Consider the following 23,147-nt stretch of genomic DNA (forward strand, 5'->3'; position numbering starts at 1 on the left):
TCAAGTCGGATGCTCAACGGACTGAGCCACCCAGGTGCCCCAGGTAAGCATATTTTAAAACATAGTTCAAATGTCACCCCTTTCCCCCAAACCTTTCAGAGACCTCCCACTGCTCTTAGAACAGAGACTGAAATTCTTACCTGGCTCCCAAGGTATGATTTGGCCCCTGCCCCCTTTCTAGCCTCATCTCTTGCCAGGCCTTCTGCTTCCCAACTTCCTATTTCCCTTTTTGGGGTGCTCCAGCACGGTCTCCCACCCAGAGCCTTTACAGCTTCTGTTCTCCTTACTGGAATGCTCCCAGAGGTTTCTCTACCCCTCACATCCACCTACTTTATTCAGGCTTTAGAGTGCAGTTCGGATCCAGCACAGTGTGTTTTCTTTTTGAAGTTCGTGTCACTTCAGAACACTTCCTTCGGTTTGAGATTTTATATTTATTAGTATGATTAGTTCGTTTATTTGGTTACAGCCATCTTCGCCCACTAGCCTGTGAATGCCCTGAAGGCACGAACCTCGCCCATCGCGTTCACCACTGCACCTGTAGCAGTCACCAAGATGACGGGTACACGGAGGACCGGCAAGAAGTACCTATTGAGTGAGTAAAACCCAAATCGATAACCAAAGGGGCGGATGGACAGCGACTCAATAGCTCAGGAGAGATTGCTGGGCTGGAAATAAAGATTTGCAGTCGCTTATAATTCAAGTGAGGACGAATGGACGTGCTCCCCAAGCGCTGTGCGGACCTAAGATTTGTAACGTGGCTCACAGGTACTGTGCGAAGATGCCCGGGCTCCCGCCACGCCGTGGCTCGCACAAGCCGCGGTCCCCCCAGCCCTCTGAACCCCTCACTAAAAGGCAGAGGGAGACCAAGTCAAGAGCCTCCAGCAGCGCCGGGACCTACCCTCCTCCGCTCCTTGCTCCCGGCCTTCCTCCAATAGTTGCGGAGAATGGCTCCCTGGGTGCCGCCTCTTCCGTCCACAGCGACCGGAAGTGGGGCGGGAGCGCCGGAAGTTGATGGGAATTTCCTGTGAGCTCGGCTTCCTCAACATGGCAGCGCCCTTGTCAGTGGAGGTGGAGTTCGGGTGAGTCGCAGAACTGGGGCGCCGTGGGGATGGATTGAAGTCGTCGGGCCGGAACTCCCCTCCCTCTGCTTTGGGCCCCGTCACGACCGAATCGCTGAGGCTCCCGGCTCCTTCCCAGAGCTACGCCACCCGCCTCGGAGAGTCTGAGAGGCTCGGTCTCCCTTGGCGACGGGGCCGTATGTCCGGGAATAGAGGCGCAAGGCGAGGCGTGGAGGTGCCCTTTGGGCACTCCTCAGTGCCCTGTGCCCTGCCGGACCCACTAGGCGTGACAGTTAGCTGGCGGCCTCCTTACCTTCCTTGATAATCCCGTTTTGGACCAGGCCCGTGTGTCTGGCATCTGAGCTCCTAGAACCGAGAAGGACCACCCTTCACCCCCCAGATTTCTTCCCCTGGGCAGCAGTTTCTTGCACGGTTACTAGAACCTGTTTCTCTTGGGATATGTAGCCAAGACGGGACTCCTTCTCTCTTTTAAGATTTAGGAGTGTTAAACAGACCTGAAGCCCTTTCAGGATCTTCAGGATGAACTTGCTGATAGCCTTCTGCAGATCTTGAGTCAGGTGGAAATGTGGGGATAAATAAAGAGCACAGTGGAGGAGGCTAAGTTGACAGTACAGCATGCGTGAGACGAGAGGAGTGGGACTGGGGCACACACACCAACAGCTGAAGAAAACCCAGATCAGGGAGGAAATCTCCTCAAGCCACTATCTTCAGTCCCTTACAGACAGGTTTGTCGTGTGATTTCAGAGCTGAGAAAGACCACAGAGCGTAGAGAGAAGGCAAAGAAACTGAGACCCAACAGATGGGTGGTACAATTAGGGTCACATGAGAAAAGCCGGGACTAGATGTGTGTGTGCACGTGTGTGTGAAGATAAACAAGCCAAGGCTTATATGAAAGGGGAAGTCTGAAACGGGAATCTAAAACCTCTACCCGTAAATGCCTTTCCTTCCATTGGGTGCCCGCAGTTTCTTTCATGTTTTCCCTTCACTGGATAGTCCATTCAGTAACCATTTATTGAGTGCCTATCATGTGCCAGGCAGTGAGCCAGGCACTGAGGATACAAGGATAAATAGAACTCTGTCCATGTCCTCCAGTGTTCAGTGTTTCTGTCCGTTAGAATAAGGGAGTAGTCTCATGAATGTTAACTGCGTTTTAATTGACAATATTGTCTGGCCCCATGGGTCCAGTTAGAACGATACTGGGCTGGCCTCCTGTCTATTTTGCTTAACTGACCCTTGGCTCAGCTATACACCCACCCTACCCCAGGCCTTCATAGCTTGGATGTTCTAGGAGAATCCCTGCTGTTTTGACCTCTCCTGAAAAGGGAGAAGCTGCAGGCTGCCGGTGTTAAGGGCTATCTGGAGTGTGCTTACCTTTCATTCTTACTGAGTCAGACATGGTATTTGTTCATCAGGAATGTGTCTGCCAGGTACTGTGCTGGCAGCAGTGATCAGTCCTTCTATGAGGAAGATATGGCCCCCGCCTTCCAGAGCTTACGGACTAACTTAATTACCCCTTTTTTTAGCCTGAATATCTCTAGCTTCAGCCTCCCTCACCCCCAAGAGCAAGAGTGAGCCCCACAACTTTCCTCCCCTGTCTCCTCATCTCCTAACACCTCCTGTCACTGACACAGCATCCCATGAGAATGGCACCTTCTCAGGAAGCAAGACTGTCTAAGATGTATGCCAAACCCAGTTTCCTTCTCTCTTTGTCCCAGTGCATGTTTCGCCCTTAGCTTCTCTTTCATTATCTACATTTCTTAGTGGATTTCCTTCACCCATCACTGTGAACCTGAGAAGATTTGCAAAGAAACTGCCTTGCCCATCATCCTCTCCCTTCTGTCTCTTGAGGGCCACTCTGGTCCTTGAAGAGTCCAGTTAGGATTTTGCCTCTTTCCCCTGAGCAGATGTGGTTCTGTCAGTCCCCCACCAGCTTTGACAAACTCTCTAGAAGACCTCTCACACCTTTCACTCTCTTGTCAGGAACCAGTTCTTCCGTCCTTTGTTGTGCTTTCTGAACTATCCTGAGCAGCAAATCTCCTCCTATCACACAAGATTCAGAGTATGCAGTGGAGATGTGTTGTGTGTCCCTGCAGTCCAGATGTGCGATTATCATCCCTTTTCCTTATTCCTGAGACTGGTCGGTGTTGGCAAAGGGAGGTAGGGCCATTAAGGCCAGAGAAGAAGGAGAAATGGGCATTTTCATTTATTCGGCAAATACTTCTTGAGTGCCTACTGTGTGTGTCAGACCCTGTTTTAGGCAGAGCTTATAGTCTAGCAGGTAGAAGGGAAATTAAACAAAACAAAAAATACATGAGATGAGCTAATGGAGATAAGGTAGAAACAGTGAGGGCAGTTTGCGGATCATTTGTACCAGCCACTAGTACCAGCAAACACTCCCATCAGGAATTAGGGGTGGAGGGAAGATGAAGTAGCTTCAGATGTAACTCCTTAGCTGAGTTTGAACAGCAGACCCTGTAGGACATCAGAATGTTTGGCTTTGGTTCTCTTCTGTGACCAAAACAGGCCCCTTGCCCGCCTTCCTGAATCTCTCCAGAGGCTGGGTGTTCACCTTCCTCCCCTCCAGATGCGCTGGCAGTAGAAATGCCAACCCCTCCCTTGGGGGCCCAGTGAACCCAGTGGTGACAGGTCACTCTGAGCGAGACTGCTTCTCCCATTCTCCGCTTGCAAAGGGAAAAACAGCCTTGGCCTCTGAGCCTGGTACCACCAGGTTTGGCCACTCTTGGTTGTTTGCCTGGGTCCCAGTGCCCCCAGTTCCCACCCCTCTTCTCTGACCCCCAACTCCTAAGCCCCTTGCCTGTCCCCCTCCCCCACCCCAGCTGCTGCATATGCCAGCCCCCACCCAGGAGAGAACGAGGCTCTTGGAAGGGGATAAATGGAGGCTCTGTGCAGGCCTGCAGCTGAAATGGCCCTGCGCGCGGCCACAGATGGGCCTCCTCTCCCCCTCCACATTTCTGCATCAACAAAGCGTGACCTTGTTTAGATGACAGTCGCCCCATGTTTCCCCCATGACAATGCTTGCCTTGCCTTTGCCTCCCAGTGGACTGTCTCAGGACATCTCTGTTCTCTGAAATTGGGAAAGGGTGGCGGGGTGGGAAGCGTCACATCCATCACAAGTCTGTTAAGGCCTTCTCAGTTAAGATCCACGTGAAGTCTGAGATGGGAATCAGGAGACCCAGAGGAAGAAGCACTATGGGGCATTGAAAGAGCCCTGGTGTCCTCATCATAAGCCGCAGCTTCTGGACTTGGCTCCAAGCATCTCTGTGTCCCAGCTTCCCCTTGGCCGGGTCCTGGCATACGGAAGTGAACCAAGATCTACCTTCAAGGGGCTTTCTGACCTTTGGGGAGTCTGGTTTTCTTTCTGCCAAAGTTGCTGGGGCTGAGCAGAAATCAGTTGGAATTTAGATCTTACTTCAGCCACTGCTTGTATGACTTTGGACAAGTCAGTTAACGTCTCCGGGCCTCGGTCTCCTTCTCCATTGGATGGAACATGATAATGTTTGCCTTCCTTCCTCCTTACTTGGGATGCTCTGCGGATGAAATGAGATGAAGAGAGTTCTAGTAAATGGCAAAGTTACTGCTCAGCCCCGTGGAGTCTCAGCCTGCAGCACTGTGGTGTGCCCACCAGGCCAGCAGTGAGTGGCACAAACAGACCCACCCCTGGCCAGCGGAAACCCCTCAACACGCAGGGTCTCCGTCGTGTCTGATGCTGGCTCCTCAACACTTGTGTAGATAGAAAGAGATTGAGGCTTGGGAACACGAAGTCATGTGCCTGGGGTCTGGGCATCAGGTAGAGGTGGAGCGTGGTCTCCATCTCAGCGCAAGGGCTCCAAAGCTTGTGCCCCACACCCATATACTGAGCTGCCTCTTGAGAAAGCAGAGGAGTCAAAATGAGACTCTCCAAACTTGGGTGCCTGATCATTGGTAGAAATTATTTACATCCCACTTGTCCGCATCAGGAAGTCACGTGTGCGAATCAGTCGCATACTTGTACTCGAGCTGCCCCTGGGCCTTGGTCTGTGCATCTCCTGGGCTTCTCATGTCAGCCCCTCCCTCCTCAGTTCTCAGCCTTGGCTGGGTTTTTGCAGGAGCTCACCTGGTGGTCTTTCTCTGGCCCTCCTTTGCAGAGGCGGCGCGGAGCTCCTTTTTGACGGCATAAAGAAACATCAGGTCACCTTACCTGGACAGGAGGAGCCCTGTGAGTATGCGCTTCCCGAGCCCCTCTCTGGGGGCCGTTGAGCAGGAGTCTAAGGAGGGAATGGGTAGGCTCTCCCTGGGAGAGGAGAGTGGGAGGAGAGTAAGGAAGAGACTTCACCAGAGTACCCTTCCCCCGTGCTCTCTGGGATGAGCCCGCTTTGCAGGAGGGACATAGCGTAGCTTAGTCCTTACAGATGCAGGTTCTTTATTCAGACAGACTGGAGTCTGGATCTCCTTAAAACCTCAGGCCCTGCGGAGCCTCACCTCTCTGAGCGTTAGTGTCCTTACATGGGCGGTAGGGACGGAAGTCCTTATGCGCTAAAAGCTATAGCATGCGTCTCCGTTGTTATTCGATGGCAGCAGAGCGGTGTCCTCATGAAGGGAGTCACCTTTATCAAGGATGGAACAGTGTGGATGGGCTCACATGGTGAGAGGATTTAGATGAGGCGGAAAGTATCCAGCCGGAGAGGATAGGGACATCAACTAAGGGACACGGGGTTTTTCATTCATCTGTCTGAGCACCCGTTCATCTTCCTGTCGCAAGTATGTATTGAGCACCTCCTGTGTGACAGACCACGAGCCAGGCGCCGGGGAGATATGTGAATATGAGCCAGTTCCTGCCTTCACGCTGGGGGGTGGGGTTCGAAGAGGTAACTTGCAGGCGTCCAGCTGGGTACATGTCCATGTAGCCCAGAGGCAGGAGCCTGGGCATGGCAACCCCAGAGATGCTCGGCGGCCCTGGCAGTGGGTCCTCACAGGAACAGGACGCTTAGGAATGGGAGCCCATCTCCGCCTTGGGCTGAGATGCTTCTGGCGGTGGGGAGGGAAAATCAGTCCTATGAGGAGGTAGGGGACTGGGGTTCATGGAAACGGGCAGATGAGAAATGGCCGTGAGGTCTGACAGGGTTCTTCTGGAGCTGGACACACATCTGTGGGAACCAGTTGCCCAAATTCACTGGCTGCCAAGGCTGTCTGTGACCCTCCCTTGGGTTGGGGAGCAGTGGCACAGTGGTGGGGCGGGCGTGTCTGTGTGCCACATTCTGACCCTGCGGGACATTGACCAAAGCACAGGACGCTGCTGTCCTTGACCTGGAAGTGGGCGCAAGCTGGGGTAAAATGTCAGGACTGGGGGACAGTGTGCGTCCCCACTGGGGGAAGACCCGGGAAGATATTTCTTCGTTAGACAGATGGCCACACACAGCCTGAGGAGGGCACGAGGGGCTCTCAGAAGACGCCTGTCAGAGGGGTGCCTGGTGGCTCAGTGGGTTAAAGCCTCTGCCTTAGGCTCAGGTCGTGATTCCAGGGTCCTGGGATCGAGCCTCTCACATCGGGCTCTCTGCTCAGCAGGGAGCCTGCTTCCTCCTCTCTCTCAGCCTGCTTCTCTGCCTACTTGTGATCTCTGTCTGTCAAATGAATAAATAAAATCTTAAAAAAAAAAAAAGCCTGTCAGAGATCCTGGCTGGGAAGTTAGTGAAGCCTCAGGAGTTAGGATTCATTTCCCCTGCGTTTGCATGGTGCAGACGTCCCCAGGCTTAGTGACTCCAGCTGCTGTCCTTCGTCCAGTGGCTGAACGGCTGCCGTGGGCCAGAGCTGGAAGAAGTGCTCACTCCGAGGCTGTGGTTGCCAGATCTTGTTCTGGTGCCTTCTTTGTATCAGGCACAGTGCTAGCTGCTGGGCACGCGGTGGTGAGCAAAACACTTAAGGTTCTTGCCCTACATAGACTATAGCAGAAGGGGATGCGGGCTGCAAACCAGGAAACACCGAATGTGCTGGGCATTGGCGTCAGGAAAGCAGACAGGTGTTTCGAGGGAGAACACGTGGTGAGGGAAGGCCTTGAAAGGGGTGACTTTGAGGTGAAGGCCTGAAGGGTAGAAAGCAGCCAGCCTGATAAGTTGGGAGGGAGAGCAGAGGTGCAGGGGGCCCGTTCCAGGCAGAGGGGGTGGCTCTTGTGAGGGCCTCCAGGTCAGCGGCCTCTGGGTGGCCTTCAGTCCAGGAACCGAAGAAAGGCCAGTGTGATGAGGACCACAGGCTCTTGGGCATGGTAGGCACAACCTCAGTTGGTTGTGCAAGTAATTGTCACAGATTCTTAGATGCTGGCCGCCATTGCTGTTCCCATTTTAAAAACTGGAAACCCCAACTCAGAGGTGTCAAGGGTCATCTTAGTCCACACCATGCAGTTATTTAAATGGCTGAGCTGGGATTTAGAACCAGATTTTAGGGTCTCCGGAGTCCTTGCATGGTGCCACGACTCCCTGAGTCCCATGACCTCTCACGCCTGCAGTGTATTTTCTGGTTTCTGCACTTTTCATTCGTTCGTTCGTTCATTCATGCCTTCAACAACTACTTACTTTAATTTTTGTAATGACCCCAGTAGATATTATATATGATCAAGGAAACCAAACCTCAGAGAGAGACCTGTCCAGAGTTATCTGAGTAGGGAGGCGGGGCTAAGACCCAGGTAGCTGATCTCTCCTCCGTTCACTGTTTTGCAGGTAGCTGGGACCTACCCTCCCACCTCTGGGATGGCAGAGAAGCAGGCATGGGAGAGAAGCTGAAATGGCCCCTTGACTTAGTCTCTGGGCCCTTGGCTGTGGGTTTCCATCCCTAGTCCCATGTTTGCCCTGCTGTGCCCAGAGACGTAGGTCACAGCGCAGCCGCAGAGCTGGCTGGCAGCTGCCAGGCATCACCCTGGCACACAGGAGCCCAGCGGGTGCCGCCGGCAGAGTCTCACTCTTCCCCCCGGCCCGTGCCCAGCTCTGTCGCCTGGCAGCCTTCCCAGCCCAGGGGCTGCCACTTGGCCAAGCAGGTCTTGGAGACTCCGGCAGAGAAAATAGCAACCATAAGATTATGGATTGTGACAAGTCTCACAAACAAGGGGACTCCAGGGCCCTGGGTCCCGGGCCAGGGGAGAGCTTCTAACCCAGCCAACTTGGGAAAAGAGGATGGGCAAGACCAAAGGGGGCGAGCCTGCCCGAGGAGCTCTGGCAGTACATGTTTGCAGATCCCTTACTTCTGTGGGTCTCTTTTTTCCCGTCTGTGAAACGGGACGTCGGGCCAGAGTTAGTCTTTTTTGAGCTGGTTACCCATTGAACAGCCGCAGTTCAGAAAAGTTGCTTCCAGATCTGAGCACACAATTCTGTACATGAGGATGTGTTGTTGGTGAGACATGTGCTTATCGAGGGGGACGTCCTAATAACCATCTCTGAGGAACAGGCCATCTCCTTGATTGGCAGGGGTTGGTAGGCGCCATCAGTTTCGGACATGGTGGCCACTGGGGGCTGGTTTTTAGGCATCAAGGTCTCTTCAGTGCAAGGCTCCCAGCCTGTGATGGATCAGTGGCCTGGAGCAAACCCAAAACGGCAGGGGAGACAGACTGTCCCTGTGTGGGCCTTACCTGCCCTGGTCCCCAGGAGGAGACATCAGGCCTCACCTTTCCCTGCCCTTCTCCCTCTGCCCTGCCTTTGTATTGCAGGGTGGCTGGCCTGGGAGCTGGAGCTCCCTGTGCTTTAAACTGCTTAGCATGCATTTCACAGCCTCTCTGGGGCCAGCTGTTCCTTTCTCTGCTCTGGGGCCTGTTTGCTGATCCCCTCCCCACCACCCTCCTCTCCCCCAACCCCTCCCAGTCCCTGTGCAAAATTGCTTTTGAAAAGATCCACTTTCTGCTTAATTAAACAATGAGGAGCGTCCCCTGCACATCTGTAAACCTCCTTCTGAGGCCAGTTTAGCCCACAAACTGCTCCATTCTTAGCCCCATTCACTTGTAAATGGACCCTCTGATGTTCCCTCTACCCTCTCTTCTCCTTTACTCCCCCCATCCCTGCTCTTTCTTCTCCCTTTTCAACTAAGGTCTGGGGTGGGCTCCCAGAAGAGCCTGGAGCCTGGTGGACTTGGTGGGAACTGGAGCAGTTTAACCTTATGGAGGAGAAGACTTAGGGGAACCAGCTCTCCCAGATCTGAGTGGCATGGGGAAGAGGGGCCGCTTTTGTTGGTGTGGTCGCCATGGACCAGCAAGGCTCCTTGTGGGGAGTGTCAGGAAGACAGATTTCTGGTTAGGAGAAAAGCTCTCCCTGGAGGTCGTCCAAGAGAGGCTGGATGTGTGTCTCTTGCAGTTGGGGTTCAATAATAGATAAGACCTTTTCAGCCCTAGAAGGTAGGATGGACATGGGTGGAGGGGCCCTGCCACAGTGGAGGGTCAGTATCCCCAGACAAGGACAGTCTACTGGAGCGGGCGATCCTGGCAGGAGCTTCTGTAGGTGCTCCCTAAGAGTGGTGTGCATGGTGCCCCTTTGCCGGCAGCTGGCAGCCAAGAGGATAAGGAGCCTTGAGTCACTGTGGCCAAATGGACATTGTCGTGTGTGTTGGACACTCCACAGGGCCTGCTGCTGCCTTGTGCCGGAACCAGCAATGGTTTGAGGTTTGGACTGCTGTCCCCATTAGTCAGAGGCTGACCCTGAGACTGAAAGGCGGGGTGACTTCCTGCCCAGGGCATCTGGCAACGCGCAGCCCAGGGTCTCCTGGCTCCGGAAGCCCAGGCCTTGGCCACCCTGTCGCAGAGCAGCGGCTGAGTGCTCGGGCCAGGCTTCCTCACCGGAGACCTCATATTGGGTGCTCATCTGGCGCCTGTGTTCTGGGCGCCCCCCCAGCCTCAGAATGGGATTCCTTCCATCTGGGTTGTCAGGGAGCATGTTAGGGCTCTGAACATCCAAAACGGAGGGAAGGGGCCACCTGGCTGGCTCAGTCAGCAGAGCATCGGACTCTTGATCTTGGGGTCGTGAGTTCAAGTCCCACGTTGGATATAGAGGTTACTTGAAAAAAATAAATCAATAAAACGATTTTTATAAATAATTAAATAAAATGGAGGGAAGGCCAGTGTCTGGGGCCCCCTCACCATTCCTAATTCCCCCCATTCCTTCATCGCCTTTCCTGCTTCTGATGGCAAGGTCATGGGTCCCTCGGAAAGCCCCAGCCAGTCCCAGAGCTATCCCATGAGTGAACCCCACCTGCCAGGCTGTCCAGGCAGAATCCCCAGGCGGCCAGGGGCCTGCGCAGAGCCTGCAGAAGCTCAGGACACTGGGAGAGGGCAAAGGGTACAGGTTTCTCCTCTGGATCACAGAATGATTACGGCACGGAGGTGCCGGGAGCCCCATGTGGATCGTCTTACTCCGTCCTCACGATACCCCTGTTATTGGCATTCTTACCCTTCCCACTTCCCCGGGAGGGAAGCTGAGGCTCAGAGAACCCTGTGGCCAAGGAAGGGTTAAGCAGAGTCAGGGACTGGTGGCTCTGGGGGATCTCCCGTGCACCTTCAGGAAATAATAGCTCAAACCCAGAACCAGGACTGTCTCTGTTCTCAACCTCTCCTCCCTGCTCTGCAGTGTCCACGTGTCAGTGGACATCACAGGCGGGTTCTTTACGTGAGACTCGGTGCTGTGTGCTGGGGGCCAGTGCCGGGTCCTCGGGACACACTCCAGTTCATAACGGTCACGCGTGCATTTGAGCTGGATCTTGATACTTCGTGTCACCAGAGAAACACGGAGCACATTTGGGGTTCACAAGGAAGGAGAGGCCTCTTCCAGAGCAGACCTATCTCAAGGCCCCTGCATGGTCCGCCCTGCATGGTCCGGCCCCTGGCGACTGCTCTGGCCTCCTCTCCTGCTGATCTTGTCTTCTCTATTCTGTTACCTTGAACCTGCCGATCCCATCTTGCCTCAGATCTTTATGTATGTTCCTTCTTCTGCCCGGGGTGCTTCTCCCTCCCGCTCTACTCATCCTTCAGGCCTCGGCATCAACCCGAACATCTCAGAACAGTTTTCCTGCCCCGCACTAAGGAGATAGCCTTTATGGCAACTAATTCAATCAGTGGTGGCCGTCTCCCCTGCTAGCCTGTTAACTCCCTGAGAGTGGGCTCTACATCTGCTGTCTTCCTAGCACCTGGCACATAGTAGTTGCTCAATAAATATTTGTCTTGTGAACGACTGCATGGGATCCCAGGAGAGAAGCCGCCCTCAGTGGAAGTGGGAAGGCAGGAGGACCTAGAGTGGGAAGGTGAACGGGAGATCCCCCAGAGCCACCAGTCCCCGACTCTGCTTAACCCTTCCTCCTCCCCTGGGCACCTTTGGAAGCCGACCATCTGGCTTGGAAGCTATTTGCATATTGTCTGGGCCTCAGCAAGCCTAGCAAGATGTCCCTGGGGGTGTGTTTCAGGCCAGGCCGAGTGGCCCTTGCAAGGCCTCCCTGCGAAGGGAGCAGTGAGTAAGAGTTCCAACTCTCCCCACCCCCAAATCCAGGCATGGGGGAACAATACGGCGACCTCACCATGGAAACAGGCTATCAAGAATGTGGGCAGGCCTGGGGGCCACAGAGGAGGGAGGGAGTGACCTCAGCAAAGAGGAGCATCATGATAAATGAGCCTATACTGACAGCAGACTCACCCCCCAGTCCACCCCTCTGGGACTCCATGATGGTGCCATCTCTCGGATGACCCCAACATGACCACTAGCCCTCCCCCGCCTCCCCCAGCCTGCCCAGAGTGGAGCAGAGACCCCCTCCTTTTGGAGGGAGCCCAGGCCCTTAACCCAACTGGGTCCTGATTCTGTACAGGCTAGCCAGGGCCGTGGAGGTGCAGCTGGTGGCCCTGGGGCCAGGCACTGCCCGGTGCCTCTTTGCTCCTCCACACACACAGGCACAACTCCGCCTGCCGCGGCTGGCTGATGGATGTGTCAGACCCCGGCGGCCGTATCGAGCGGCCACAAGATGTATGGGCTGGCGGCCCACCAGACAGTGCCAAGATGGTGGCCGAGGGGGAGCCTCTGAAACCGGGCCTCAATGGGGAGCCCAGCCAGGAGTCCGAATGGACTGCAGCTAGTTGGAGGCGACACTCCACACCCCCTGCCCACTCCAGGGACCATGAGGGCTCCAATCTGCTTTGTTTAAAAGCAGGAATCACAGCCAAAGGCTGCAGCCTCGGGTCTTGGACACTCTGCCCATGGCCTGTGCTCTGCTGGCGGATGATCTGGGGAAGTTGGCACGGAGCAGAGTGAACGGGGCCATCCTGGTGCAGCCTGCCGGCCTCCCAGGAGGGTGGCATGCAGGTCAGGGAGAATGGTCCAGAACTCTGGCCAAGGCCGGTTCTGTGGTGGAGACACGCCACTGGGCCAAGACTGGGGCAGAGTGGAGCTTCTCGGCCAAGCAGCCTTTCCCGCAGCGGCAGGTTGGGGCTCTCGCTCTGTGCAGAGAAACCAAGACGCTGCCTGGGCCCGTCCCCAGCTTCGCCCCTGAGCTTTGCTCATGCGTGGGTCCAGGACAGCAGACCCCTCTGGGAGACTAAGTCAGGATGGAGGTGGCTGGCCCCAAGCCTCTACCGGCTTCCCAGAGACTAGTTGTCTCCCTGGGCCTTCAGCCCTCAAGTGGTCTCGGGGAGAGAAGGAACTCCTGCAGCCTCAGGGACATCTGTTGGAGGACTGGATGGTCGAGAGCTGTGGGCCTTGAGGAGTTTATGGAGGCAGCTGTCAGTGTGCTGTGGTCTGGGACCCTGTTCCTAGGAAAGGAGAGGTGATCAGGGCACAGGCGGCTCAGAACCTCCATGCGGTGTGCCTAGAGCTCAGTGGCTGTCCCGGAACCCCTGAGGGGCTGATCTCAGTGTCCAAGCTGAACCTTGTGCCACTTCAGGGCCGTCCCCGGCCTGGGGAGGCTCTGTGAAGCTGGGGGTAGCAGGACAGTGATTTGTCAGCGGCTCTGGCTGGTGAAGGATCCTTCTGTCCTTCTGCCAGAGGAAATTAACTGATGTTATCGGCTCAGCAATTGTTTTTCTTCCCTCACAAAGGGAAATATATGCAGACCCCCCCGAGAGCAAAGCTGAGTCCTCCCCATCTGGGACTGGCTGGAGAGAGAAGGTGGAGGGGTCCTTCAGGGCCCTTCAGGAGCCCGTCTGTCAGGAGGGCTTGTCGCCTCTTTCAGCCCTGAGCAGTACCACTTTCTCTGAAGGCCTCTCTGGCAGGATGCTGGTTCCCTGACCCCCTTCCTCACTCTGGGAATCTGCAAGTCCAGGGCCATGAGAGCCTGGTCTCAAGGCGGCCCCTTACACCCCATGTTCCCTTCCTTCTGATCCAGGCAAGGCTCTGGGGGCCGGGAATTGTTGGGGTTTGACACGAGTTCGTTCTGTGCCTTCGTCTCTAGGGGTCATCCGGGACCTCCTTGTCTGGATCAAGAAGAACTTGCTAAAAGAGCGGCCAGAGTTGTTCATCCAGGGAGACAGCGTGTGAGTCCCTTTCTTCCCTTCCCTGAGGAGGGCAGGTGGGGGCGGGGGGCGGGGAGGAGGTTTGAGCCCCTATCCTTGGGATCACCCACAGCTTTCCCAGGGTCCTGTTCTCCCCGTTATTCTCCTTCCATCTCTGGGCCTCAGCTACTCTCTCCATACAGGAAGTCCTGACAAAAAGATGCTGCCCACAGTCCCTTGCATCCCTCGACAGTCTGGGGCTCTGGTTGTCCCATAGAACTTCCTGTGATGCTGGAAATGCTGTGTATTCTGTGCTGTTCCTCGTAGTAGCTGCCAAGCACATGAGCCTGTGGAGCCCTAGAAATTCAAATAGTGCCTCAGAGATACCGTACTGGAGGGCACAGGTGTGAAATTCCAGGGAATCACTGTGCACAAGGGCACACACGCAGGTGCACACACACACGTGCACTGGGGTGAGCACACCCCTATCCCTAGCCGAGAGCTTCTTGACCTGTCCCAGATCTAGCCCAGCCTCCTGGGAAAAGGGGCACGCTCCCTGTGCCAGGGAGTCACTCTGCTTCTGCAAGAAGGCAGCCTAATGTGTAGGAGAGGTGGGCAAGGCACTTGTGGGTCCCAGTCATTATCCCCTTGAGGCAGAGGTCACCAGCCGGGGCTAAGGCTGCCGTTCAAGCCCTGGCTCAGGTCATGGTCCAGCCATCATGGAGGTCACACCCCCCACCCCCCGCCAAGGAGAGTAGTGCTTCCTGGGCTATTTCGAGCAGGGGCCAGGAGGGTACCTGTCCGGTTGTCAGCCTCCCCTGCCTTACACCAGGACGGGCTGCTCTCGGGGTTGAGGGTACTTGAGGCCCCGGGCAGCCTTCCCTGATTCCAAGGAGCCAAGAGAGCCTCTGCTCCAGGACGGGCCTGTGGGAGGCCCCAGAGAGTGAGGTGAGACCCCTGGAAAAATATGCTGCCGCTAGTGGTTACCGGCATAGACACAGGCGGGCAGGCGCCTGACATGCATCATCCCGGCTCATCCTGGCGCAGACCTGGGAAGATGGCTGTGTAACTTGTGCCATTTTCAGATGAGGAAACTGGTGCTCAGAGAATCAAAATGAGTTGTCTGTGGTCTGGGAGGTGGTGTTGGAATTTGTACCCATTTTCCAGATTGTCCCAAAGGCTATGACTGGCCTGGTTTCCTTTAGATTCAGTGTCCCCTCCACTTCCTGGGTGCTTTTTAATCTGAACCTCAGGAGGACAAGGTCCCACCACATTGTCCTCCAGCCTCTACCCCTCTGCCGCCGACTACCTCCCGTCCTTCCCTCACTGCTGCTCACACCCTCTTTCCCACAGGCGGCCAGGAATTCTGGTGCTGATTAACGATGCGGACTGGGAACTGCTGGTCAGTACCTCAGGAGACGTCCCTCCCCTCACTGCTGCCCCAGGACAGTCTTGGGTCTTTCATCAGGCCCGGTGGGAGTAGCTGACTAGCCCCCTGTCCCACTTGGCTTCTAAACTGGGGCCACTGAACTGTCCCACCCCAGGGAGGAAGGAGCAGGGAGCAGGGGGAGGTGATGCCCTCTACTTCTTCCTGAAGATTTGCAGGTTAATGTTCAGGGCACCCATTTTTCTGGTAGATTTTCTCCTCCTCTCCCGAAGTGGCCAGGCCCCCTCCTCCCCTCCCGCCAGCTGAGGAGAAGTCCCTAATGGTCTCCTCCTCTCTCTCCTGGGCCAGGGCGAGCTGGACTACCAGCTGCAGGACCAAGACAGCATCCTCTTCATATCCACGCTGCACGGTGGCTGAGGACCCTACTCTGTGCCCGGGCTCCCATGGGGTGGGGAGAAGAGCACAGTCAGACATCCCCTGGGGCCCCGCTTCCAGGTCTCCCTGTCCCCCTTGGCCGCTTTCTTCCCGGCTCTGTCCCCCGAGCTCCCTCCAGGCAGGGAAAAGAGGCCAGGTGCTAAAAATGAGCCTTTCTCAGGCACGTGAGTGGGGGCAGGCGGGCTCAGCCCTGCGTCCTCCCCCAGCAGCCGAGGTGGGGGAGGGTGCCCCTCTGGTTTGTTATAACAGGAGGGGGCTCCCTGGCCAGGTGACCCAGCTGCCGTCTACTCCTTGTGTCTCCGTCCAAACACCGAGTGACCACTGACAAGGCACTCCAGCTCCCGGGCTCTGGTGTCTTCATGGGGAAGATGAATGGACTGGAATAGCTGATAGGAGGCCCCTCCCTTCTCCCAAGATAGGAGGAGTCTCTGCCTCAGTTTCCCCATCTAAACAGCAGAGGGCTATGGCTGTCCCCCACTGATATCATTATGGAACCCCACCTGGGGTCGCCTATTCAGTGCTGACTCCCCCCTCCCAGCAGCTGCTCTCCCAACCACACCCCTCCTCCTGCTCCCCCATCCCCAGCCCTTGACCCTGGCTGGCCTTCCCCCCCCCACAGGCCACCAGATGGGCTCCTAAGACCCTCCCCCAGCAAAAGGCTGCCTGCAGCTCGTTCTGGAGAGGGAGAGCGAGGAGCAGGCAAAAGCTTGGACTGGCACATAGAGGCCTGGGGGGTCAGAGGGCCTCAGTTTCCTCCTCAACAGCAACTGAATATTTTAAGTATCTGAAAGCAGGCGTGATCCTTGATGGCACAGATGTAGACTTGATCTCCTTTCCCACCTCCTGCAGGAAGCAGGATGGGGGCAGGCAGCACCTGGTAGGCAGGGTGGTTTGCCCCTCCTCCCTCCATGCCTTCTGGAAGTCTTGGGGCCTCAGTGCCTGCAACAGCTGGCCTTGGGCAAATAAAAGACTAGGTTGTTTACTAGCTTTGCCTGGAGTTTTCATCCTTAGAAACCAGTGGCACCCCAGAACCCCCCCAGCCATGGTCCCTGGTCCAACCTCTCTGCCCTCAGCCTAGGGCTTTCAGAGCTGCCCTTCACCCAAAAAGAGGGCAGGGGTTAAAACCCAGACTACACAGACGGTCTGGGAGAGAGTGGTCTGATAGGGCCATCTGGAGAAGGGGATGGCAGAGCCTGTCCGTGCTGACCAGTCTGGGCCCAGGACACTTCTCTACTTGTCCAAGACCAGGCTTTGTTCCACCAGCTGCAGCCTGCAGCCCCAGAAACGAGACTGGGGGTGTCCTATCAGACTGCTGAACCTCCCTTCCCATGATCTGGAGAAGAAGCTTCGCCAGGGGGGGAAACCTCAAAAAAAAAAAAAAAAAAAAATAGGGCATTAGCATCATCCCACCCAAAACATTGCTTTTCATTAAATGTCAATAATTTAAGGTGGAACCTCCCTCCTTCTGTGGAGGTAAAAGTGCCAGATGATTGCCTCTGCAGTGCCGGGGGTGGAGGGGATGTGTGCGCACATCATTCTCAAGGCCTAGAGGACACACGACCCCTGGCTTCTGGGCTTCTCTTCAGCGGTCTGTGGGTAGAGAGCCTCTGGGTATGTGTAGGCAGGGGCCAGCCATGTTGGGGTTATGGGTAGGAGCTGGTCTGAGTGCAAATTGAGGCCAGTGTTGGGTCTGAGTTTTGTCTAGAAAGGCACTATGACCAGCAGAACTTGGTGCTGAGGTCAGGGTCTCCATGTTAGGGAACGATGCAAGGGATTTGAAATGGCACCCTACAATCGCACTGATTCCTGTAACCTGGAGGTCCCTCTTTGCCTCGAGTCCCACTGGAGTGGCCCATTGTCCCACCTGGGAGTCCAAGTCCTGGAAACTGGAGGAGAAAATTCCTTTCCTGCCTGCACTGGGAAGAGGGAGAGTAGGTTCGGGATATCCCTTCTGCCAGGGCACCCCAATTAATGCTGAGGAGGAAGGCAGGACCCTACACTAAGAAAACCGGGTTCTCCGCACCCTCGCTGAAACTGTCCCAAGCCCCGCTCTGCAGCATTTTGGGTCATTTTCAGTCCCCAGCAGGACAGAGGTCAGGAACAGGTGACCTGGGCTCAGCCCCAGCGATGCCCAGCTGCCCCCCACAACTCCTGAACCCCCACTTTTGAGTAAATAAACGAATAAGTAAACCCCACTATCTCCGAAGATTTGTCTTTAATGAAAAGGATTCATTTGTCCAAGTTGTTTCCAAAGCCAAGGGGATCGCCCGGCTGGAGCGCATCATTCCCGACGCTTCTCGGACTCCTGAGTCCTGCAGCGGCTGGAGGAGGCTTAGCCCATCGGTCCGTCTGTTGGGGCTGGCGGGAGGGGTCGGTTTATTTGGGATTTAGGGGTTGGTTTACGCTCTTTTGTTTAGGGGGTATTGGTCGGGACTAGGTTAAAACCAATTCAAAACGAATTCGTGAGCGTTTTCTGCCGGCATCTCCTTTCGCCCCGACTCGCTGCGGCTCGGGCCGAGGGCAGGCTCCCCGGACCACATTCGTGTCCCGCCACGGCGTGCCAGCTTCATTCCCGGCCGAAATTTGAAAAAGGGGAAAACGACGCTATCGACTGGAGGCCCCCGCCAGCCACGACTGGTCACCCGCAGAGGAGGAGGAGAAGGAGGAGGACGACGACGACGACGACGATGAGGATGGCGGCGCTGGTGGCAGGGACCGGCGTCCCTCCTTTGCGCTCCCGGCTGGGGCCGCGATCGTGGCGCTGGGGCCAGCCAGCCGCCTCCCCCGAGGGGTCTCGCCGGTGCGGAGCTTGGTCCCTGCGGCTTCCGCCCCTGTTGCGCCCGGAGCTCAGCCACAGATGTCCAGCCACAATTCTCGGTTGGCCGCAGACTCGTACAAGAATTGCGTTTGGACAATCAGTGGCGAAGCCCCCGAGTTCGGGGCCCCGGTTTCCTGCGTGCGGGGTTCCGCTTGGCTCCTTAAAAGCGCCGGACCAGGAGATCTCCGGAGCTGCGCGTCCGACTACCTCGCAGACGCTCAGCGGTCGCGGCCCATCCCCGCGGTAAGGTGGACGAACAAGCACGCGGATCCCGACCCTGCGTGGGGATCCCCATCGCCCCTGGCGTGTGTCTCCTTCGATCGCGGCCCGGGGTCCCTAGAGTAGCCCGCGTTGGGTCTCCGCGCCGCCCTGAGTCGGGGGAATCTCCTCTCTCAGGCCCGGGGAACCCCAACTCCCTTCTCCCCACCCCCAGCCTGCGCTCCCTGGGCTCGCCGGGAATCCGGAAAGCAGGGGCCCGAGGCCGGGTCTCCGAGCCCGGGGTGCGGGCTGCTGGACTCGTGGGGTCCCCGCCCCCGCCCAGCCCCGCGCACGCACCGGCTCCGGCGCTCTCCGCTTCCCTGTGGCTGAGTCGCGGCCGGGGCGCCAGCGGTAGCGGTGGCGGCGGTGGCCGGGGCGGCGGGGAGCGCTGGAATGCGCCGCCGGGTCACCTGCAGCGCCCGGGGAGCCGGGCTGGGAGCCGGCGGGCTGGCGAAGCGTAGGGCTGAACCCGAGCGGGCGCCTCTGGCGGCTCGGGGCCGGGGCGGGCTTTTAGTGGGCCGCTCCAACAATACGGGCCTGGCGCGGAGAAAGGGGCTCGGCTGCAATTGGTACTGGATTTGAATAACGCCACGGGGCCATCAATGGTCATTGTGTCGGCGGGTAATGAATCTCCGCTGTCTCTCGGGCTGGCCAGGCAGCTGCAACCTGCGCTCAGGCAGCTCTTAAAGACATAGCGTGCCCCTCCCCGGGGGCGCCCCCCTCCCCTGCACCGGCGGGACCCCTCGCCCTCCCACCCCCACCCTGCGCCCTAGACTCCCAGTGCCCTGCCTGCTCCCTAGGCCGAACCCTTTGCTCATCGCCCCCTCCCTCATCCTGGGCCAGGCACCCACATCTCGGTGCTGCACTCCCATGGACCTGACCCAGGCCCCCTGGCCTGGGCTGAGCTCCCCAGGAGTGCCCAGGAGACCCCAGAGGCTTTTCCAGGCCCAACCCTGGCCTCCCATCTGCAGCTATACCTGAGGGCCTCCAGAGCCCTCCTTCTTTAAGCTGCCGCCCTAGGGGCTTCTAGCTAGAGGGTGAGGGGGAACAGTCTGGAGGTCAGAGGGTCACCCCCTTAAAAGGCTCTGCTCAGGGGTAAGGGAGGAGGGCATGCAGTCCCAGCCCCCAGGCTGAAGATGCCATCTCCAGAGACCACACCCCCACTAGGGATCTGGAGACTGCCCTCTCCCCAGACCAAGGACAAGGGCTTGATTCCCAGGATACCTCCTGCAGGCTCCTGGACACCTCAGCTCCGCGTGGAGGGGGCTGGCTGGGGGGGTGGAGGAGTAGGGGGAGGGTGAGAGGGGCGTGGATGCTATTAATGTTTATCTTGTCTCTTCTACTGGACAGACCACTGGTTCGGGAGGGTTGGGGCTCTGTCTAGGTCTGATGTGCCTCCCACCCCCAGCCCAGCCAGGTCTGGCACAGAGAAGGTTCTGTCAGCTGGGGGAATACATACCAGTTCCTCACCCACGCTGCTCAGCCTGTCTTTCCCAGGGAATCCCACACCCTGGGCCTGTAGAGTGTGGCCATTCCGCCCATACATCCTGTGGTCCTCCGTCCGCCCCACGGTTCCCCAGACACTCAGAGGACCCCTGTCACCGCCCTGAAATCCTCTCCTCTGCCCATCTGTCCTCGTGCACCCACAGGATTGCTATCATCAGTTTGTCTGTTCTCACCAGACAAGTGGATCCTACTACTCTTGCCTCTGGAGCCTAGCACAGTGCCGCCCCCCACACACCACGCCCATCACTGAGTGTCCATTATTATCTGCTGCTGGCTTAAACGTGAATCACCTATGCCTCTTGGAGTTTCTTCCAAGAAGTTGAAAAAAAAATATGGCTTCTGGGGAGCAGTACTTCAAGTCAGGGTTTCATGGAGAGAGAACCCTGCTAACCAGGTCCCAACTCTCGGGACGAACCATCTAATAATAATAATAATAATAATAATAGCCACAACAAATACTTGAAGTGCCAAGAACTAAGCGCTTTGAAGGCAGTAGCCTGTGGACTGTCCTGAGAAGTGGATACTGTTAGCAGCCCCACTTTACAGATGAAGAAACTGAGACCAGAGGCAGTGAAGTTCGTAGCCGCTAGCCAGCAGGCGACCAAGCCAGAGCTGGAACTCATTGGCCGCTGGTTTCCAGCTTTCACTCAGCGGGGCAGAGATACTGACGGGACTTGTGGAAAGGGGCACAGGCAAAGTGGTAGGACCCAGGAGACACCCACGTCTTAGAAATCCAGTCCCAGACCTGGTCCAGTCTGACAAGAACACAACTTTGACGGAGCTGGCCAGAGTGGTCTCTGCACCCGTGCAGAACTCCCGGAACTCCCAGGGCCTCCTCCTCAGAAAGCCACATTCTACAATCTAATCTACATTTTCCACCTCCGGGGTATGTCAGAGCTATTTAAAGCCATCAGTCCTGGGCAGAGAAGGGTCAGTTGGCCTCATCCTCATCCTCAGGGAAACTGAGGAGCCAGGAAGGGTCTTATCACGCGAGTCATTGGAAAGATATTTCTGGAATGCCTACTGTGTGCTGGTCGGGGATTCAGCCACGGGCAGTTTCCCCCCTAAGGCTGATCTGGGAGAGGGAAAGGGGGGAGGAGACCCCAGCCCCCCTAGAGTGGGGAGTCAGGTGAAGGCAGTGGGCCGCTGAGGCGGGCACTGTTCCAGGCAGAGGGCATGGCACGCCCCAAAGCTGACAAGCAAGAAAGAACTGGGAGAGTGGGAAGGGAAGCCATTCAGCGTGGCTGGAGCTTGGAGAGGAAGAGGAAGTGCCAGATAAAGCTGGGGTTGACCCTGCCGGGCCCTGTCGGACACTGGAGGATTTGTGATTTTATCCTAAACACAGTGGGGATCCTGGAGGGTCTGACAAGTTCAGATTTACATTTTTAAAGGTTTGCTGAGGCTGTTGTGTCAAGAATGGGGGTGGGGCAGGGGATGGGGCAAGCTGGATGTCAGGAGACCCATTGAGCTACTTACTACTGCTGTTTTGCAGGTGACAGCTGGTGGTGGCCTGGGATTAGAAGATGGCAGAGCAGGGTCCCAAACTGTGTTCTTGACAAGCAGGTGACCTCAGGAAGGTCACCTGGCAATGAATAATATTTAGTGGCTATCTGAGGTGTACTCTGTGCTGGAGGCTGGGGGGAGGGCAAAGAGAAAGATGAACCATCTGCTGTTGCCTCTCCAGAAGTATCCATCCAGGGGACAAGGGGACAGGTGTACAGCCAGCCAGCCAGCCAGCCCCCGTGAAAGGAGCAGGAAAACTCTCTAACTGAAATATTAGCAGAGTTATTGGAGATTATAGAAGACCAAACAGTTCATTCCAACAGGACCTGAGGAATCTTCTGGAAGAGGCAGCATTACCTTGGGCAAGTGAATACCAATAGACTGAACTCAACTCTAGTTATTACCTCTGTGAAATGGGGCCATTAGGCCTGTCCTGCCTCCTTAGAGACGGTTGTGGTGTTGGGAGGATCCAAACACATACCTGGCGTTTGCTCACAGTAAGATTTTATCACTGCCTTCTAACACACACACACCCACACACACCCACCCACACGCACACACATGGATATTAGTTCAGGCTCAGCATTCAGCTGCTGTAACTTCTGCTCTACCTTCTGCCTTATTAAGACCAACACAGGGGCGCCTGTGTGGCTCAGTCTGTTGGGCGTCTGCCTTCGGCTTAGGTCGTGATCCCAGAGTCCTGGGATCAAGCCCCGTGTCGGGCTCCCTACTTGGCAGGGAGTCTGCTTCTCCCTCTTTCTCTCCCTCTCCCTCTGTGTGCTCACTTGCTCTGCTCTCAAATAAATAAATAAAATCTAAAAAAATAAAAAAAAAAAGTCCAGCACTTCAGGAAGGAGGTGACAAAGTTGTCCACACTGCCCATTAAGACTGCTCTATGCCCCCGAACTGTCATTGTACCAAACACTGTGCCCAGGACAGAGGACATGCTCAGTAAACACCTGTTGAAGGAATGACTGAATAGGCGGGTGCCTTACTGGAGTAATAATTAGATGAATAGGTGGATGGACGGACGGACGAAAAAAACAGGTGTTGGGACACACTTGGATGAAAGACGACTAGAGCTCCTGAATGTGTGAATGTAGCCAATCAGCTGAGGTTCTAGATACAAAGCAGCACACGTTGCTGGGAGTGGGCACAGGGAAGGAGGCCGGAAGAGACTTCCTGAGGCAGCCTGGCCTCTGTGCTTCAGAAATAGGCCCAAGACATGGAGCAGAGCAGATAAGTGCCCAGGGACCCGGCTGGGGGCGCGGGAGTCAGGTTGTAGCTCTGGGCACGATATTTCCAACCCTGGAGTCCTGTCCCCGAATGTTGCTATCAATCCCCGTTTCAGGGTGGCCTTCGGAGGAACTAAAGAGCCCTGTCCCAGGTCATCGTGCCTCCCCAGGCCAGGCCCTGCCGGTGCAGAGAGTTCTCTAAGAGCCGATGAGCGGCCGGGCTCCTTACATGCTGGTAACCAAGTGGGCTACCTTCATAAATGAATTGCCAACCTGGCATGTCCCTATTCGCAGAAGATAACGAAGCCAGACCTTTGTCCCCACCCAAGGGGACCCTAAGAACCCCTGCACCCTGCATAGCATGTTCTAGTTTATAAAAGATAATGTTCCTGGCTGGCTCAGTAGGTAGAGCATGTGACTCTTGATCGCGGGGTCGTGAGTTCAAACCCAATGTTGGGTGTAGAGCTTTCTTTAAAAAAGTTCCTCTCCAGGAGAT

The 23,147-nt window shown here is 56.2% G+C and overlaps 2 protein-coding genes across 2 annotated transcripts; both read left to right on the top strand.

The window, feature by feature from the left end:
- Positions 1–942: 942 nt before the first annotated feature.
- Positions 943–16,316, top strand: URM1 (ubiquitin related modifier 1). Its single transcript, XM_047700413.1, has 5 exons — positions 943–1,079; positions 5,225–5,295; positions 13,470–13,551; positions 14,863–14,911; positions 15,245–16,316. The coding sequence occupies exons 1-5, from the start codon at positions 1,012–1,014 to the stop codon at positions 15,311–15,313; spliced, it is 339 nt and encodes a 112-aa protein (XP_047556369.1). The 5' UTR covers positions 943–1,011; the 3' UTR covers positions 15,314–16,316.
- LOC125083027 (uncharacterized) lies at positions 16,189–22,158 on the top strand. The gene is made up of 3 exons (XM_047698922.1): positions 16,189–16,208; positions 17,924–18,392; positions 20,057–22,158. The coding sequence occupies exons 1-3, from the start codon at positions 16,189–16,191 to the stop codon at positions 20,234–20,236; spliced, it is 669 nt and encodes a 222-aa protein (XP_047554878.1). The 3' UTR covers positions 20,237–22,158.
- The last annotated feature ends 989 nt before the right edge of the window (positions 22,159–23,147 follow it).

The sequence above is a fragment of the Lutra lutra genome, chromosome 13 (assembly GCF_902655055.1).
Source record: "Lutra lutra chromosome 13, mLutLut1.2, whole genome shotgun sequence".
Lineage (NCBI taxonomy): Eukaryota > Metazoa > Chordata > Mammalia > Carnivora > Mustelidae > Lutra > Lutra lutra.

Bases quoted from the DNA above. Each gene is read 5' to 3' on its own strand.
- LOC125083027 (XM_047698922.1), top strand. From the start codon at position 16,189: ATGGGGGCAGGCAGCACCTG. The intron at 16,209-17,923 runs GTAGGCAGGGTG...AATTTGAAAAAG, and splicing joins ATGGGGGCAGGCAGCACCTG to GGGAAAACGACGCTATCGAC. The intron at 18,393-20,056 runs GTAAGGTGGACG...GTGCACCCACAG, and splicing joins GGTCGCGGCCCATCCCCGCG to GATTGCTATCATCAGTTTGT.
- URM1 (XM_047700413.1), top strand. From the start codon at position 1,012: ATGGGAATTTCCTGTGAGCTCGGCTTCCTCAACATGGCAGCGCCCTTG. The intron at 5,296-13,469 runs GTGAGTATGCGC...CTTCGTCTCTAG, and splicing joins ACCTGGACAGGAGGAGCCCT to GGGTCATCCGGGACCTCCTT. The intron at 13,552-14,862 runs GTGAGTCCCTTT...TCTTTCCCACAG, and splicing joins TTCATCCAGGGAGACAGCGT to GCGGCCAGGAATTCTGGTGC.